The 20,006-nt window shown below is 44.3% G+C and overlaps 1 protein-coding gene across 1 annotated transcript; it reads left to right on the forward strand.

Moving 5' to 3' along the window:
• Positions 1–12,411: 12,411 nt before the first annotated feature.
• Positions 12,412–19,251, forward strand: mgp (matrix Gla protein). Its single transcript, XM_072588941.1, has 4 exons — positions 12,412–12,519; positions 15,878–15,907; positions 16,339–16,408; positions 17,069–19,251. The coding sequence occupies exons 1-4, from the start codon at positions 12,465–12,467 to the stop codon at positions 17,274–17,276; spliced, it is 363 nt and encodes a 120-aa protein (XP_072445042.1). The 5' UTR covers positions 12,412–12,464; the 3' UTR covers positions 17,277–19,251.
• Positions 19,252–20,006: the final 755 nt, after the last annotated feature.

The following is a 20,006-nucleotide window of genomic DNA, read 5'->3' on the forward strand; positions in this document are numbered from 1 at the left end:
AAGAAAACAGTTGACTCAAACTCCTGGCCTCAGCCTGGACTCGGAATCCCAGCCTCAGCCTGGACTCTGAATCCCGGCCTCAGCCTGGACCCTGAATCCCGGCCTCAGCCTGGACTCGGAATCCCGGCCTTAACGTGGACCTGAACTTCCGGCCTCAGCGTGAACTCAGACTGGACTCAAACTCTCGGCATCAGTGTGGAATCAAACTCCCGGCCTCAGAGTGGACTTGGAATCCCAGCCTCAGCATGGACTCAGTCTCCAGACCTCAGTGTGGTTTCAGGCTCCCAGCCTCAGTGTGGACTTGGACTCCCAGCCTAGGGAGCACTCAAACTCCCGGCCTCAGCGTGGACTCAGACTCCCGGCCCCAGAGTAGATTCGGACTCCCAGCCTCAGTGTGGACTCAAATGCTCGGTCTCAGCATGAACGTGGACTCCAGCCTCAGCATGGATCTGATTCCCAGCCTCAGTGTGGACTCGGACTCCTGGCATCGAGGTGAAGTCCAGTGCAGTCTGGCTTGGAAGGACTGTTATTCTGAACTCTTATGCCTCTATTTTTCTAATTTATTCTTGGACTTTTTATTTCTTTATTTTTCCAATTGTTTCCCCGAAGACTTTATACTTATGAATCTGTGCCTATGTACCATGGTGCCATTAGTAGCGACTTGTAAACTTTTCATCGTACTCATGTGAGCACATGTGACAATAAAGCTCATTCTAATTCCAAGGAAACTGTCTGGGTTCAGGTCCTTCTCACCACTTAAGGATCTCTTAAAAAAACCTGTAATTGTCTTTATCTTCCTGTCAGTATTGGACACTGCCCACTTCACCGCTCCATTTTAGTTTATTACCTGTGTTTGTGCACATAGAGTCATAGAGATGTACAGCACGGAAACAGACCCTTCAGTCCAACCCGTCCATGCTGACCAGATATCCCAACCCAATCTAGTCCCACCTGCCAGCACCCGGCCCATATCCCTCCAAACTTTTCATATACTCATCCAGATGCCTTTTAAATGTTGTCATTGTACCAGCTCCACCACTTCCTCTGGCAGCTCATTCCATACATGCACCACCCTCTGCGTGAAAAAGTTGCCCCTTAGGTCCCAGACTGATTACAAGGTTAGATCTCATGGAATACAGGGAGATCTAGCCATTTGGGTACAGAACTGGCTCAAAGGTAGAAGACAGAGGGTGGTGGTGGAGGGTTGTTTTTCAGACTGGAGGCCTGTCACCAGTGTAGTGCCACAAGGATCGGTGCTGGGTCCTCTACTTTTTGTCATTTACATAAATGATTTGGATGCGAGATAAGAGGTACAGTTAGTAAGTTTGCAGATGACACCAAAATTGGAGGTGTAGTGGACAGCGAAGAGGGTTACCTCAGATTACAACAGGATCTGGAACAGATGGGTCAATGGGCTGAGAAGTGGCAGATGGAGTTTAATTCAGATAAATGCAATGTGCTGCACTATGGGAAAGAAAATCTTAGCAGGACTTATACACTTAATGGTAAGGTCCTAGGAAGTGTTGCTGAACAAAGGGACCATGGAGTGCAGGTTCATAGTTCCTTGAAAGTGGAGTCGCAGGTAGATAGGATAGTGAAGGCGGCCTTTGGTATGTTTTCCTTTATTGGTCAGAGTATTGAGTACAGGAGTTGGGAGGTCATGTTGCGCTGTACAGGACATTGGTTAGGCCACTGTTGGAATATTGTGTACAATTCTGGTCTCCTTCCTATTGGAAAGATGTTGTGAAACTTGAAAGGGTTCAGAAAAGATTTACAAGGATGTTGCCAGGGTTGGAGGATCTGGGCTACAGGGAGAGGTTGAACAGGCTGGGGCTGTTTTCTCTGGAGCGTCGGAGGCTGAGGGGTGACCTTATAGAGGTTAAAAAAATAATGAGGGGCTTGGATAGGATAAATAGGCAAAGTCTTTTCCCTGGGGTCGGGGAGTCCAGAACTAGAGGGCATAGGTTTAGGGTGAGAGGGGAAAGATATAAAAGAGACCTAAGGGGCAACTTTTTCACGCAGAGGGTGGTACGTGTATGGAATGAGCTGCCAGAGGATGTGGTGGAGGCTGGTACAATTGCAACATTTAAGAGGCATTTGGATGGGTATATGAATAGGAAGGGTTTGGAGGGGTATGGGCCGAGTGCTGGCAGGTTGGAACTAGATTGGGTTGGGATATCTGGTCGGCATGGACGGGTTGGACCGAAGGGTCTGTTTCCATGCTGTACATCTCTATGACTCTATATCTTTCCCCTCTCACCCTAAACCTATGCCCTCTAATTCATGTTTGACATTGTGTTATTAGTTTTTCAGGGTAGCAGGCAAAAACAATCCTCTTTCCTTCACTCAAGAAAACTTTGGAATTTGGCTCTTTCATCTGAATCTAACTAACAAAGCCTTAACTGAAGTGTGTTAGCCGCGTGGTTAAAAACAAAATAAAAATATCGACTGAGAGGGGTTTAAAAAGGGAACCGATCACCCGTCCTCACCTGCCTGTAAGACAGCTCTGAAAAATTCATTGAATTCTGGTTTTGGAATGTGTTCTAGAAAAGTAAACTCCGTCCTGCTCTCTGGGGTAAAGAGGAAAAGAATGGGATACACTCAATAATGTGCCTCTGTTTCTCAATCTAAAGCGTATCATTTTGTTACATATTGCTGAACACTGTCAATAATAAGTTAATAATCTGATTTATTAGCCCCATTCATCCCACACAACTCCCAAAATAAACAGAACAGGAAGCATGAACTGCCTCAGCTACAGAGCCAGAAACAGTCAACAGATTGTTAGACTGTCAGGAGGAATGGAAAACACACAAGCTCCAAAATCACGAGGAGCTGTCAGAACCACAAAACCCCGGCTTGTATTAAACACAGGAATGGAATTGACTCCCACTCAACACCATGTTCATTAAAATTACGTAAATGTTTGCATACTGACTAACCACATGATAAGATCTAATGGGATAGTCCCACAACACAAGTGCCCACTAACTTAATGCAATTCAACTCTGAGCTTAAATTTGTGAATTCTGAAATTCACTGATAGGCTTTAGGTTGCTCTGCATTTTTGAAAAATCAAAGAAGAAGGCACATTTCAATCCAATAATCAAAATTAAATGGAGGTGGCAGCTTAGTGGTGTTACCGCCAGACTAATGATCCAGAAACACAGCTAATGTTCTGGGGAGCTGAGTTTGAATCCCAGGAATGGTGGAATTTGGATTCTGTAATAACCTGGAATGAAGAGGATATAATAACCATTGTCAATTGTTGTTAAAAACCCACCTGGTTCACTAACATCATTTAAGGGAAGAGGATCATAGAATCTCTACAGTGTGGAAGCAGGCCATTCGAGTCCACACTGACCTTCCGAACAGCGTACCAACCAGTCCCACCCCCATACCCTATCTCTGTAACTATGCATTTCCCATGGCTCATCCTAGATTAGAGTGGTGCTGGAAAAGCACATCAGTTCAGGCAGCAACCCAGGAGCAGGAAAATCGACGTTTCGGGCAAAAGCCCTTCATCAGGAATAAAGGCTCTATTCCGAAACGTCAATTTTCCTGTTCCTCGGATGCTGCCTGAACTGCTGTGCTTTTCCAGCACCACTCTAATCTAGAATCTGGTTTCCAACATCTGCAGTCCTTGTTTTTAACCATGGATAATCCACCTAGCCTGCACATTTCTGGACACTACAGGCAATTTAGCATGGCCAATGCACTTAACCTGCACAACTCTGGGAGGAAACTTGTGCACCCTGACAAAACCTATGCAGACACACGGAGAATGTGCAAATTCCAAGAGACAATAGCCCGAGGCTGGAATTGAATTCGGGTCACTGGCGCCATGAGGCAACAGAGCTAACCACTGAGCCACTGTGCGCCCAAAAATCGATCCTCCTTATCTTGTCTGGCCTACATGTGACTCAGACTCTTAAGTACTCTCTGGGCAACGAGGGATAGGCAATAAATGCTGGCCTAACCAATGAAACCCACACATTGTGAATGAATAAAAACAACTCTGAGCTTTGGGAAAGGGAACTGGACCTTGAATGCATTTAAAGTACATAACCACACAGGTATCTCCAAGTCTCAGCTGTTCAGTTGGGGTGTTTGCTCAGTAAAATCGAAAGTTGGTGTGTGTGAGAGAAGTCGAGAGTGTTGTTCTGGAAAAGCACAGCAGGTTAGGCAATATCCGAGGAGTAGGAGAATCAACATTTCCCTTCATCAGGAAGGGCTTATGTGTGTAAGAAAAGGCAATGAGAGAATGGGACCAAGTAGTATCCCTGCTTCTGAGCCAGGAGGCCCAAGTTAAAGTGCAGAGGTGTGTCATAACATTTCTGAACAGAATGTTGGAAATTAAAAATCAAAGGTGTGTCACAGCATCTCTGGGTAGAAAATAAACGATTAGCCTAAGCAGCAAAAAGAGTGTGTGCCTCAGCTGGTTCATAATGTTCACCATTTGGTTAAGGCACGCCAGGATAGTGAAAAATAAATCATCCAAACTGTGTGAGGTGTATAATGTTCACTGATGTCATTATAGACTGTGCAAAGTTCACCATCAGTTGAAAAGAAGCACCACCCCCTCTTCGATTGGTCTCTAGAAGCATTAAAACCAGCCCAAATGAAAAAAGGTAAGACTTGAAACCAGAGGACAGAGGACTGTGTGTAATATCAACAATAAATTCCTGGGAACAATTGGGAAGAAAGAGACTGGAGTGTAACTGTGTAAAGTTAGGGATGGATGGAGCTGAGACATATTGGGAGAAGGACGTTGTTTAAAGCAATTAGTGCCTGAAAGGATTAACTGTCATCACGAGATCTGCTCCATTCATCTGGATTTAAAGGACAGTTCCTGGGAGAGCTAACTAGTGTGTTTGCTCCCTCTTCATGGATGCTGTCTGACTCGCTGTGATCTCCAGAATTTGTTGTTTTCAATACATTGCTGAGTTGTTCAGTTGTTTTTGTGTTCAGGAGGTGAACTTACTCACAAGACACTATTATGTATATCAAAAGATTACATAAAACAGACAATAAGGAAGAAGTAAAAGACTATCATTATTAATCAAGACTGAACCCATCTCTTTTAAAGAAAGCTTTGTGTGGATATCCTTGTCCTCTTGGTTTTAGTAGATTAGACCATTTCCAGTAAAGAGCTCAAGTCAGTGAGTACATACAAAGGCATCCCATATGTGTTCCAACCACACCACCTCCTAATTAGTGGTTCCAGTGAGGATTTTTCTCAATTATAAGAATGATCATAGCAATTTATTTGTGGAATTGGGGGATATGATGAAATATTTGAGGAGAGCCAGAGAAAAGCAGAACTGAGAAAGGGGACACATGCAGTATTTAATGACAATCTCTAACTAGAGAGAATCTAGTCTCTCCACATTCAATGACATCACCAACAGATTTTAAAATTCACTCATGGGACATGGGCATCTCTGGCTGGGCCAACATTTATTGCCTGTGCCTAGTTACCCTGGAGAAGGTGGTGGTGAGCTGTTGCCTTGAACAACTGGAGTCTATTTGTTGTAGGGACACACACAATGCTATTAAGGAGGGAGTTCCAGGATTTTAACCCAGCAAAAATGAGGGAACGACAATATATTTCCAAGTCTGGATGGTGAATGACTTGGAGGGGAACTTGCAGGTGATATGGAAACTTGAATGGTGATAACTTGGGAAAGACAGGTATAATGAGACCTGGATGTCCTTATACACCAGTTACTGCAAGTCAGCATTGCAGGTGTAGTAGGCAGTGAAGATGGCAAATGGAATGTTGGTCTTCATAATTAGAAGATTCCAGTACAGGAGCAGAGATGTCTTGCTGCAATTACACAACAACTCGGTGAGACCATACCTGGAATATTGTGGGCAGTTTCAATTTCCTTATCGGAGGAAGAATGTTTTGGTTATGGAGAAAGTGTATCAAAGGTTTCCCAGACTGATTCCTGGATTGGCAGAACTGATGTATTAAGAGAGACTGGATCAATTAAAACCTGTTTCACTGGAGATTAGAAGAATGAAGTGGAATCTCATAGAAACGTATAAAATTCTAACAGGACAGACAGGGTAAATTCAGGAAGATGACAAGGGGAGTCCAGAACCAGGGTCACACTGTAAGGATACAGGGTGAATCATTTAGGACTGAGATGAAGAGAAGTGTCTTCATTCAGAGAGTGGGGAGTCTGTGGAATTCTCTGTCACAGAAAACAGTTGAGGCCAAAGCATTGAATATTTTCAAGAAGGAGTTAGACATAGTTCTTAGGGCTAAAGAGTTTGAAGGGTGTGGGGAGAAAGCAGGAACATGGGACTGATTTGGATGATCAGCTTTGATCATATTGAATACAGGAACAGGCTCAAAGGGCCGAATGGCCTACCGCTGGTCCTATTTTCAATGTGTCTATGTGCCAGGGTTCCTGTCTACCTGCTGCCTTTTCTTCTTCTAGATGCAGGCAATAGCCAAGTGTTATCATTGCTAGGCAATTAATCCAAAAACTAAGCAAATGTTCTGGGGTCTCTGACTCAAACCCTGCCACAGCAGATGGTGGAATTTGAATTCAATATTAAGAACTAAGAATCCACTGATGACCATGAAACCACTGTCAATTTTCAAGAAAAACCTATCTGGTTCACTAATACCCTTCATGGAAGTAAAACAGCCATCCTCACTTGGTCTAGTGAATCCAGACTCATAGCAATGTGGCTGACTCTCAACTGGCCTAAGAAATGGCTATTTAACCCAGTCATTTCAAGGGCAGCTAGGGAAAGGCAATAAATGCTCGCCAGATAGCAACACTCAAATCCCAGGGGTGCATTTGAAAAGGTGGTTGTGAATTTGGAAAGTGCCGTTGAAGGAGCCCTAGTAAACAGTACACACTGCTGCTACTGAGGGTCAGGAGTGAAGAAAGTGGATGCTTGTGGATGTGGTGCCAAACAAGCAGCTGCTTTGTCCTGGATGGTGTGGAGCTTCTTGAGCGTTGTTGGGGCTGCACTCATCCAGGCAAGTGGGAAGTATCCCATCACACTCCTGAGTTGTGCCTTGTAGATGGAGGACAAGCTCTGGGGAGTCAGGAAGTGCGTTACTCACTGCAGGAACACAAGTGTAGGATTGAAATCTGGTGTACTTTATTCAATCTGGTGTGTCAATACTCAAGACTGTCCAAAGATGTTGAGAGGTTTGCAAGAGTCACATTCTCTCACTCACACCCCCCCACCCCACCCCGTGGATCTGATTCTCATCGCTCCAATGGCTGTGCCTCAGTCCCCTGGATTTTGAACTCTGGAATTCCCTCCCCTAACCTCTTTCTGTCTGTAAGATGCACCTCAAAACCAAACTCTTTGAGCAAGTTTTTGGTGGACTCTCTGAATATTTCCTGACGTGAGCTGATGTCAGATTCTAGCTATCACTCCTTTGAAGCCTCTGAAGATTAACTACTTGCCTTTAAAGTAATTTATGTTGAAGACTGAAAGGAACATTCCTCCAAAGAGGAAGGATTTTGGTTGAAACTAAGGGATTAATATCCAGACTGGGTGGAATGACAGTTGGAGTTAGTTAAACAAATGCTTTCCCATTCGTGCCATTGTGGAATGACAGAATTTAGCAAATTAAAACAAACCACATGTTTTAATGTTGCATCATTTTGGTAGATGGTGAAAAAAAAAGCTTTGATTCAGACACAACATTTCCTCCAGGGATCCTGCAACAAACAGGAGATGGCAAAGAAACTGAACATCAAAGGGATGCTTTTCAACCAAGTTTCCATTGATTATAGAAGGAAGTCATTAAACAGAAAAATTAACAATTAGCCAGATAAGAAAGTCTGATGTATTGTAGAGCACAATTTAAAGGGACAGACATTTGTACAGTTCTGTAATTTTAATGAGGTCCTTTCCATTCACTCTGTTAGAATTATTTAAATTTGGATCAGTGAGAACCCCCTCACCTCTGAAACAGGAGATTGAAACATTACTGCAGGACCTCAGCCGGGGTGGGGGTGAGTGAGAGAATGTGACTCTTGCAAACCTCTCAACATCTTTGGACAGTTGCAGGAGCTACACTGTAAATGGTGTCTGAGGTCCTTCTGCCAAAGTTAAATTGAGATCCATTCAATTACAGACCCTCCCAGTGCCTCAATGTATGTAAATATAGCACTGTCACAGTTGCTGCACTGGAAGTGCCGCACTGTCATAAAAACCCACCTGCTTCAGTAATGTCCTCTTGGGACGGAAATTTGCCATCCTTCCCCGGTCTGGGCTAGATATGACTCCGGACCCTCAACTTTTGACCCTTGACTACCCTGTGAGCAATAAGGGATGGGGAATAAATGCTAACCCAGCCAGAGACACCTACATCTTGGGAACGAATAACAAAAAACTGCCATTCCTGACAATTGTGACCATGTATTGCTGAGGACATAATTCTTGACTTTGATTTTGTTTCCTCTCTATTCTGGGGTAAATGGTCCACTGTTTCAAACATCTACCACAGTCACAGGTGACCAATGGGAATCTTCAATTAGCCTGCTCCAGATGCCTCAGGCAGCGACTTGTGAACACACACTGATCGGGTATTGATCACATCGGTGCTTGTGGGATCCTGCTGTGTACAAGGTGAGTGCACTCTCTCCCTTCAAGACAATGACTGCACTTCAGAAAAATAAAGCGTCTTGTTGGCTGCTAAGATCTCAAGAGAAATCCTGTTCTGGTGAGTAGATCATAAATTTTGGAGAGGAATGCTATGGGCCAAGTACTGGGAAGTGGGATAGGAATAGCCATACAGAAAGAAAACAGAACCCTCAATCCAACCAGTCCACACTGAATATAATCCCAAACTAAACTAGCGGGTTCAGACAGCGTCCATGGAGAGAGAGCAAGCTAACATTTCAAGTCTACATGATTGTTCATCAGAGCTGAAGCTGAAGTTCTGATGAAGAGTCATCTGGACACAAAATGTTAGCTTGCTCTCTCTCCATGGATACTGTCCGACCTGCTGAGATCTCCAGTGTTTGTTGTTTTTAGTACAGATTCCAGCATCTGCAGGAATTTGCTTCCAAACTAAACTTGTTCCACTTGCCTGCTCCTGGCCCATACCCCTCCAAACCTTTCCTATACAATAACTTATCTAAATCTCTTTTAAACATTATAAATGTACCCACATCCACCACTTCCTCAGGAAATTCATTCCACACATGAACCACCCTCTATGTAAAAAATTTGCCCACGTCTTTTTCAAATGTCTCCCCTCTCACCATAATAATATGACCCCTCGTCTTGAAACCCCCCAACCTAGGGAAAAGGCAACTACCATTAACTCTATCAATATCCCTCATTATTTTATAAACTTCTCACAACTTCCTATGCTCCAGTGATCAGTGGTTGTTTTGACTGGTGCAAACTTGATGGGTTGAAGGGCCTGTTTCTGAGCTGCAGCTCTCTATGACTTTATGCCAATGACTAAATATCAGCAAATGCTAAAATGTGAATTATCTGAGCTGTCACTAACTGAATTTCCAGAAATGATAATTCTCATTTACATTCTCAGGTGTAAACAAAATTTACCCATCAAAGCCGATCCCCCATTCAACACGATCAGTCTTTAACTTTCTCACCCAATCCCCATCTCCCAAAATTTCCTGAGAGATCAGGAATCCATCAATCCCAGACTTAAATATTTTCAGTGGTGGAGGCTCCACAATCCCCAGAAAGGGAGGGGCGGGGAGAGGTGGAGGAAGAGACAATTCTGAAGTGAAGTAATGTCCCCTTTGTCAGTCCAAAATGATCATCCCCTGATCCTGACACTGTACCCCTGTGTTTGAGATTCCCTACCCCTGGGGAAATTGCCTCCCAGTTTTCAATATCTCACTCCCTGCTTATTGAGACCATACATTGAAAAGATGTGGATTCATCTCACTCAAACTCATTTCAGCCTGCTCCAGGCAAACAGAGTCTGCTCCTCAGGAGGCAGGCTGGACTTGGAGCCTTGCTGCAAGTCCCAGGGGTAGGAAACCAGGACTGAACCTTTCTGTACCCCACACTGAGCTATTTCAAGATGCCATAGAGGAGTTTTCTACTTGTAACTAGTAACTGCCTGTAGAGATCTAACCCCGATAATGGATCCTGAGCCCAGAATGGAATATCAGGATGTTTATTCTGTTTGGGAATGTTATCAGATGAGAACTTGTGGTGAACATTTTTACACATGTTTTCAAATCGTTTGGGATTACAGAACATTCTTACGTGGAGTAGTTTAAACAGACACAGTGTGCTGAACTAATTCATTGGACCATGAATGCCAAGCATTCAACATGAACCATCTAAACATGGAACACTAGGATGCCCCATTATGTCAGAGAATCCAAAGGAAGTAGGACTTGCATTTATGTAGTACTGATCACACTCTCTGTCTCAAAGTATTTTACATCCAATTAATTACTTTTCAAATTCACTCTTTATAATTTGAAAACCAATTTGCACACAGCAGTTCCCCAAAACAGGAAAAAAGATAAAGCCAGTGCTGCACCTTCAGAGGGTCAGTTCTGAGGGAGTGCCACACTGTCGGAGGGTCAGTACTGAGGGAGTAAGCACCGTCAGAGGGTCAGTGCTGAGGGAGCGCACCACTGTTGGAGGGTCAGTATTGAGGGAGTGCCGTACTGTCAGAGGGTCAGTATTGAGGGAGTGCCGTACTGTTGGAGGGTCAGTATTGAGGGAGTGCCGTACTGTTGGAGGGTCAGTGCTGAGGAAGTGCTATTAATCCGAAGAGCTGTTGTCTCTCTCTGGTGGATGTAAATGATCACTATTGCAATCAAGTCCTGGAATGGAATATTATAAGATGATAAGACATAGAAGCAGAAGTTATTCAGCCCATCGTGTCTGCGCTGCCATTCAAAGATGGCTGATAAGTTTCTCAACCCCAATCTCTTGCTTTCTCCCTATAACCCTTGATCCCCTTGACGATCAAGAACCTATCTATCTTAGTCTTAAATACACTCAATGACCAGGCCTCCACAGCGTCCTGTAGCAATGAATTCCATAGATTCGCCACTGTCTGGCTGAAGAAGTGTCTCCTTATCTCCATAATGTTGTTCTTTCTTTCAAAAGGAATCGAGTATAAAGTAGGGAGATTTTGCTAAAACTACTCAAGGCAATAATCAGATCTTGCCTAGAATACCATGAACAATTCTGGTCTCCTCAACAAAGGATAAAAAATTAGCATTGGAGGCAGTTCAGAGAATATTCATCAGACTGATTCCACGATTGGAGGGATTTTATGAGGAAAGGTTGAGTAATCTGGGCTTGTGCTTACTAGAGTTTAGGGGAATGAGCAATTACCTTATTGAGGCCTACACGATTCTTAGGGGACTTGACAGGGTGGATGTGGACTGATTGTTTTCCCTTGTGGGACAGTCTAGGATCAAAGGGTATCATCTCAGAGTAAGGGGTTGCACATTTATAACATAGACGAGGAGGAATTCCTTCTCTCTGAGGAGAGTGAGTCTGTGGAATTCTTTACCACAGAGGGTTGTCGTGACTGGGTCTTAAGTATATTTAAGACTGAGAAGGACAGATTTTTGATTAGAAGGTGAACCAAAAGTTATTGGGTTAAGGCAAGAAAGTGGGGTTGAGGATTATCTGATCAGCCATAACCTCACTGAATGATAGAGCAGACTTGATGGGCTAAATGGTCTGCTACTGCAACTTATGGTCTTCTCTCCAGTCCTGGACAATGCTAAATACTCAGTGACCCACCACAAAGCCTGACCGTTTACTCAGCACTATTTGTGGGACCTTTTGGTAAAAGAAAATGCCTCACATTTCCCACAGTGCACAAATGATTACACTTCAAAAATACACCATTGACTGTAAAGTGCTTTGGGTGCTCCTGCAATTGTGATAGGCGCTATACAAGTTCACTGGTTATGGATTTGCTCAGGGTAATGTTTAACTTTCAGTGCTAGCCCCATATTCCCCAAAATGTGTCACTTGCCACCCACCCCCCCGACCTCCCCACCCTGACTCTGCTGTAGCCTCCCATACTCCCCAACTGAGATTACAGCCAGAGGTTGTGAGGTTGACATTCTGTACATCACTGCTAATAACCCAAATGTCTGCAGGAATGACAGTGCCTTCCCTGTGCCCAATTCCAAAACTTCACCCAGTGGAACCCACACCTTCAGGATTCTGTGAATTCAGGACTTCTCGTTACCTGAAACAAATCATTTTCTGAAGAAAAGAATCTTGAAGAGAGCAAATTTGGCAGCAGCTGCCAATTTCATAATAGCTCTTCTGTCCTACTGTGACTCTTTGCCAAAATGCCCACACCCATCATCATCAGCTTCGTCATCACTTTGTAAATAAACTGACTCTTATAACTGTCCCTGAGCTCAGGGTTCCTCAGACACACACTCTGGCTGATCTTGTGGGTGTAACGGAGACAAAATCAGACCAAGTGCTGGAACAAGATGAGGATCCTGATTCTGTTCAGTCTCTGTGCTCTGGCAGTTGTCTGTGTTGCAGGTAGGAACTCCTGTCTAAAAATAACAAATTTCCTTCAAATCTCTCGAACTACATATTGAGGGGGATTTCACAGAGAGATAGCTTAGCGTTGAAAACTAAATGTTCAGGACAAGAAAGTTTATCTTAATGTTTGATGGAACATTGTTGCTTAATGTAGAGATGTTTCAATGCTGGGGTTAAAAATATAGCCTGAGAATACAACTCTTTGCAGAATGAGTCTCACTCCCAACTCTGACCTAGATGGATGTGTATTTAAAACCTCATTCCTGTCTTAGAAGAACAAAGCACTTTGCGACAAACAAACCCAGTGTTGAGAGAGTGCCGCACTGTCGGAGGGCCAGTGCTGAAGGAGTGCCGCACTGTCGGAGGGCCAGTGCTGAAGGAGTGCCGCACAGTCTGAGGGACATTACTGACGGAGGGTCGCACTTTCGGAGGGACATTAGATTAGATTAGATTACTTACAGTGTGGAAACAGGCCCTTCGACCCAACAAGTCCACACCGCCCCGCCGAAGCGCAACCCACCCATACCCCTACATCTACCCCTTACCTAACACTACGGGCAATTTAGCATGGCCAATTCACCTGACCTGCACATCTTTTGGACTGTGGGAGGAAACCGGAGCACCCGGAGGAAACCCACGCAGACACGGGGAGAATGTGCAAACTCCACACAGACAGTCGCCTGAGGTGGGAATTGAACCCAGGTCTCTGGCGCTGTGAGGCAGCAGTGCTAACCACTGTGCCACCGTGCTGCATGTTAGAGTTAGATTTTATGGATAACATCTGAAGCCAAGGGCTGTGTGCCATCTCAGGCAGATGTAAACATTCCCTCAGTCCACTGTCTGTGAGGCCATTATTTGTTTAACATTCATCTCAAAACATCATCGAAGAAACAGACTCATATACCTCACCAACGACTAGGGTCCAATGAGGTATCCCACCTCCGGTTGCAGACAGATGCACATCGTTCACTTTGGGCAGGCTTGACTGCTGTGAGCTGAGACTATCTATCTGAAATTTAAAGAGGACCAGTGTTAGTGTAATTAGTTAAAGCTTCATGGTTAGTTACTTCCATGTCCAAGTAATTTCCAAATTTACAAGTGACAGCCTGTACAAATTACAGCAGAGCAAGGACCTTGTTGTGGTGCTGGTGGTTTGACCAGCAATTAGTTCCAGATGATCAGAAAATCAGTCCAGTGGAGAGGTTGAGTGTGCACTGAGTTAGGGAACAGCAAACTTAAACTGATCTCCCCCAGAAACTGAGATCAAGCTGTGAGATTTGAAATGACAGAAAATCACCTTCATTCTAATCCTGAAGCCACTATTCATCAGTTATTCTATAGATTCTCTGAGCTGATGTCACCAAATTGGAATGGACATGAGAGGTATTTCCAACAGGAGAGAGATTGGAGACCGATATAGACAACATCTGGCTCAAATACAGGCTCCCCATTCACTCCAAGCTGCAGTCTAGTCCCTGGGGATCTGATCCTTTCCTCTACCCTTCCCCCCTCCTCACTTTTCCCATTCTCTCTCCCTCCTCTTACCCTCTCCCACTCCTTTTCTCATAAAGTTATCTAAATTTACATTATAGAAACAGGTCCTCTGGTCCAACTTGGCCATGCTAACCAGACATCCCAAATTAATCTAGTACCATTTGCCAGCATTTGTCCCATATCCCTCTAAACCTTTCCTATTCATATACCCATCCAGATGCCTTTGGAGATTTCCAAGCAGTTCCTGGTTCTGGCTCTGAGCACCCAGAGTGTTCACTTGGGAGAGTTATTACAGTGATTTGAGTCAGCTCATGGGGGTGAACAGAAGTGTGCTCAAGTGAGCTTTTTCAGGAGATAGTCAGTAAAGTGAAACACAGACAGAGACCATTTCCATTGAGTTGGGAATGTGAAATATTAAAACTCTTGGTTATATGCAGAATGCAATATGTTTGGAATGCGAGCTGGGCAAGTGTTAAATGAGTGTGTTGATGTTATTAATCAATGGGGAGAGGTGGTTAACATGCACATACAAAATTCCTCTTGGAGATCATGTAATCCACAGGATTCTGCCCAATTCTCCAGAGTCCAGGACAATTTATTGTAGAAACAGGTTTCTTGCAAAAGAGCCCTTTTCAACAATAAATTGTTCCGGACTCAGGAGAATTGGCAATCTGAGAATTCCAGCAATCCGGATATTCCTGCACTCTGGATATTCCAACAATCTTGAAACTCCTACAAACTGGATATCTCTGTACTCTTGATATTCCAACAATCCTGATATTCCTGCAATTTGGATATTCCAGCAATATCCCAATATTCTGGAAATCTGAATATTCTGGCAATGGTCCAGACAAATTCTCTAATCTCCGGCTGTGGAGTTCCTATTTGAGTAACAGAAATGTGAAAGACAGAAGAGAGTGAAATCTCGAAGCCATGCACAGCATCTGACAGTACAGTAGTATCCCTTAAGCCCATTGAGCCTGCGCCAACAAAAACTACTCTCAACTCTATACTAGCCCCACTTTCCCACACTAAGCCCATAGTCTCGAGTGTTACAATACCACAAGTGGCTCATTCAAGGACTTTTTAAAGGTTGTGAGGTTTCCCGCTTCAAACCCACCCTCCCAGGCAGTGCATTCCACACCACCCTCTGGGTGAGAAATGGTTTCCTCAAATCTCCTTTTAAACCTCCTGCTTTTCATTTTAAAATGATGTCTCTTTAACTAAGAGAAACAGCTGCTCCTATCCAGCCTGTCCATGCCCCTCATAATCTTACACATCTCTATCAGGTCCTCCTCACCCTTCTCTGTTCTAAAGAAAACAAATCGAGCTCATCCAGCCTGTCTTCATCGCTGTAATGCTCCATCCCAGGCAACATCCTGGGGAATCTTCTCTGCACCCCCTCCAGTACAATCACATCCTTCCGACAGTATGGTGACCAGAACTGCACACAATACTCCTGCTGTAGCTTCACCAAAGTTCTGTCCAGCTCCAACATAACCTTATTGCTCTTATAATTTATGCTATGACTGATAAAGATAAGTGTCCTGTATGATGCCTGAACTCCCCCGCTAACCTGTCCTACCACCTTTAGGAGGGTCCCTTGAGCAAAATGCTAGCCCATTGGCTATATCAATGTGAACACACCTTATTGCCTGTTACAACACCAGGATTCATTCTCATTGATATTGTTTAAAATCCCAGGGATTTCTCATTTTTATCAATTCTTTGTGGTATTTCATTTTCCCTGGCTGTAGAAATTCAAATTTAATCATTACAGTTTACTAGTGTAATTAGTTAAGGTTTGTTGATTTAGTAGATCTTTGCTGAATTGGCTAATTATGGATATTTTCCCTCACAGATTCCTCCGAATCCAATGAAATAGATGATCGTAAGTGAAACTTTCCTAACAGCCTCTTTGTGACCACACCTTTATGGAAACATTGATCTTCATCAAATTGTGAAATCAGAAGGTGGCTCACACTGGAGGGAGAGACCATAGCAGTGACATGGGGGATGAATGCTGGGGGATGGAGGGAAACGGGGAGTGACCCGGTGGGAGTAACGCTGGGTAAGAACGGGGGGGGGGGGAACTGGCACTGGAGGTGGGGTTCAACAACTGAGGGAGTGACCCTGGAGGGACTGACACCGGAGGCAGGGGGATAGGTAGCTGACTCTGGGGGGAGTGCTCTGGAAGGAGATGGTAATAGGCAATGCGGGGACTGACACAGAATTATCAGATGGACTGATGGAAGGTAGCTACATTTTCTAAAGTCAGTGCCTTTTCTGATTAATTGACTCCATTCATCTTCAATCCTGCAGTTCTGTTCCTCGGGAGAAGAGATGCAAACTCCTTTATGAGACAACCGAGAGTTCCCAATCACTGGGGCAGGTGTGTAACTTCCTTTACAATCTCAGGAGATGATGCCAGCATTTTACCAAATGCTGTTTTATAAACTCGAGTCTTAGATCGATGTAATCTCAAAGTACAAGTCAAGAAAGAATGAGGATCGAGAGGTTATCTGATAAATTAAATAAATGCTGAAAGATATCAACAGAGTAAATGTGATGAAAATGATTCAATTTGTAAAGGAGACAAAACTGGGGCCATAAACATGAGGCAGTCACTCATGAAACCAATCAGAAATTCAGGAGAACATCAGTTATCCAGAGGGGGGAGATTGTGGACATCACCACCCCCAATAGGAAATGGTCGAGTTGAACTGAATGGACTGGTTAAAGGGACTTGGGGTGTGGGAATCAAACATGAAATTGGAACGGAGGGGCTGGATCAACTCTGCTCCTGTTGAATGGCAGACAGGGTTGATGGGTCTGAATGGCAAACTTTTTAAGGTTCTTATTGGGGATGGGTATAATAACATGAGAGGAAAGGAATAGAGAGAAACGTTAATAGGGTGCGATAGAGAAGGCTCACATGGAACGGAAACACAGGGTTGGACCAGTGGCCAGCATCTGTCATCTCTGTGTAATTCTCCACAAAATGGAATTTTGATTGATGAAACAGCTAATGGTTTCTGATGTATTCCGGCAGAAGGGACCGATTCAAGTCTCCATATGAGATAAACCGGGAGAAGTGTGAGGAGTTGCTGCCATGTGAGCGTCTGTCCAGGCAAGTGGGCCTCAAACTGGCCTTTGGCAAGTATTTCAGTAATAGGAGACAACGTCCCAGTGGCTATGGGAGATCGAAGCCCAGGAGACATCGAGGAAGACGAAACAGGAGACATCATTACAGATACTAGGCCACATTGCCTATGGAACCATTGCCAAAAAAACAAATACATACAATTAAAAGTTAAATCTGCAATTAGCAGGATAATGTTACCTGGGCTTGGCACCTGGATCACAGTGACTGAATCTGAGAGGCCCAGCCTAAACATCAACTCCAGGTTCTGATCTGAATGGATTGGAAAAAATCTCTTCCCCTGCCTTGGTATTACAACTCCCTCACCTGGTGGGCACTGATTAGTATCATTCATGTGGTCTTTACTTGGTGTCATGGTCAGCAATGTAGCCTGGCTGGACTGGAGGAAGTTGTTTCGAGACTGATGTTAAAGAGACCGCAAACTGGCACTGACAAAAAGTCCAGCTCCCACCAGCTCCCCAAGTTGAGACCACCATTGGAGCTCCTCTGTACTCCATCATCCCACTCCCCTTCAAGTGCATCCATCTACATCCTCTCAACCCTGACTATACCTCCCACTTAGATCCCACGACCCCAGGCACTGACCCCACACCCTAACCTCAGCCCCTTCTCAGCCAGGCTTACTCCTCTGTAGATTCACAAAAGAGAAACCAGCCGGAGGATGTCTGACAGGGTGATATACAGCTGGAGGTCATTGAGAGATAGGATTCAGCTGTCACTGAGAGGGAGCTGTGAAAGCTCACAAGGGGTAAGGCAATTCCTCTTCACCACAATACAAGTTGTGGGTAATTCAAATGTAGCAGCTCACAAGCTCAGTTGTGATCCCAGAAGGAGACTCTGAAGTAGTGTAGCTCAGGTGATGTTGCTGGACTAATGATCCTGAAATTGCTAGCTCTATGTTGTGAATACAAACTCAGTCTTTATTGTTTGTTGTAAAAAATTGATTTACTAATGCCGTTTAGGGATTTAAGGATGCCTTCCATCAATAGCTGGAGTCTGGGCCTGTGACTCCAGTCCCACACCAATAGGTTGGCCATCAAGTGCTCTCTGAGGTGATCTGCAAACCAGGCAAATTGAATCAAACAGTCAACAATGGCTCGGGGAGAGGCTCCAGACCTAACAAGAACAGTGATTGGCTGAGTAATAAAGGTCTGGCCTGATCCAACTTCCCCCAAAGCTGTGAGTGATTTCACTAACAGACTTGACATTCCCACCACATGTCCTCCTGCACCTGAAATAAAATCTTTTTGATTCATAACAGGCTGATGCCAGGCCCGGCAGTTAGGAAGATCATTCAGGAAGTCTCCCACTAGTTGTCAGAACCTTGGCACTAGCCGAGAGAAAGATGTGAGACTCAGCTTGGAAGGGAGGCTATGGGGAGACGGGCAAACCATCAGGTAATGGCCAAGAGTGGGAGACAGAATGAGGAAAGGTGGGACCACTCACAGATATTCAGGCCCAGGGATGAGGAATGCCCTTAAAGCTGAAGCCTTGATGTAAAGTGGGGAAACAGGTTGAAATGTAAAGCTGTCCTAGAGTCGTGCAGGGCAAGGCTTGTCTATTTCCTCTGATCACCACTCTGCAGAAAAATCCACTTTGTTAGAAAGGCAATTTATTCAGAGAAATATCACAGCAGAGACTGGGATTTGAGGTTACATTTTGAATTGGGGGTGAGGGTGTGGGTTAGAGTTTAGAGGCCACACTACCAGCGGGAACCATCTCTCAATATATTACCAATTCCAACATCATATCCTCTCCCTTGAAACCTGATTGCTGGGTGATAGATTCCTTGGGCTCCTTGCTCCTGGTAACAATATCCTTCTTGCTAAATATCTATAATCAAAGCAGCCTGCATTATATCAGCAGAGAAAACCAGATTCTGGATTAGTGGTGCTGGAAGAAAACCAGAGACTATAGTCAGCAAGGATATATTGTGTAAATAAAGCCTGCAGCCTCACAACTCATATTGTTCCTATCAATGCCTGAAGCTTCCTGCCTCATCATTATTCACAAAGTCATGTGAATCTGCAATGACATTTACAGAGATATATAATAAAGAATTATAGGAACTCTCTCCGTGTGCTGTCCAATTCTTCATTATCATGTTTAATATATCGTGTTGTCTGTCTCACTCCTACCCGATCACAACATTTATGTTGGATTACTAACATTCTCAAATAGAGTGAATTCCAAAATCAGCCACCATCCACCTGGACAATGTCCCTTCTCAAAGTTCAGTATGGTCTAAGACCACACTCAGAGACCAGGCTACATTCAGCACTGAGCTGAGACTGTGGCTACAATGTGTACCTGGCCCCTGACGTGGTGAGTCCAACAGATTTCCTGCTCCTGGTCACTCTCGTGGCAGAATGCCTGAGATATCACCTGGACAATAACACTACAATCACCTACAGAGCCTTCTTTTGCCAAACTGGAATGGCAAGTCCGTGAACCTAGCTCAGATACTGGAGGAATTAGGGGCATTGCTGTGACAAAGTTATGAAGCAGGAGATTGGACTGTAATTCCTTCTCCACAGAAGGTAACTCCTAGACAGAATGAGATAAAGCCCTCATGGTGTAAGATGCGGAAGGGGACTTGCAAGGGCATGTGCACAACATTCCCTCTCATTCCCTGTCCAATTACACAAGCCAACAATGTCCATAAGCAGAAGTCAATGCCATGATTGATGTGTTGACACAGAATGCCATGTATGGAACCTTGGAGCAGCTGCACAAACACAGAGGGAATGCTGGTCATGTTCCCATGTACCTGCTGCCCTTGTTCCTTCTAGATGGGAGAGATCACAAGTTTGGAAAGTGCTGTTGG

This window comes from Chiloscyllium punctatum, chromosome 18, assembly GCF_047496795.1.
Source record: "Chiloscyllium punctatum isolate Juve2018m chromosome 18, sChiPun1.3, whole genome shotgun sequence".
NCBI classification, from domain to species: Eukaryota; Metazoa; Chordata; class Chondrichthyes; order Orectolobiformes; family Hemiscylliidae; genus Chiloscyllium; species Chiloscyllium punctatum.

Coding starts and splice junctions, on each gene's coding strand:
- mgp (XM_072588941.1), top strand. CDS start 12,465: ATGAGGATCCTGATTCTGTTCAGTCTCTGTGCTCTGGCAGTTGTCTGT. Junction 12,520..15,877: donor GGCAGTTGTCTGTGTTGCAG/GTAGGAACTCCT, acceptor TTTCCCTCACAG/ATTCCTCCGAATCCAATGAA. Junction 15,908..16,338: donor ATCCAATGAAATAGATGATC/GTAAGTGAAACT, acceptor TCAATCCTGCAG/TTCTGTTCCTCGGGAGAAGA.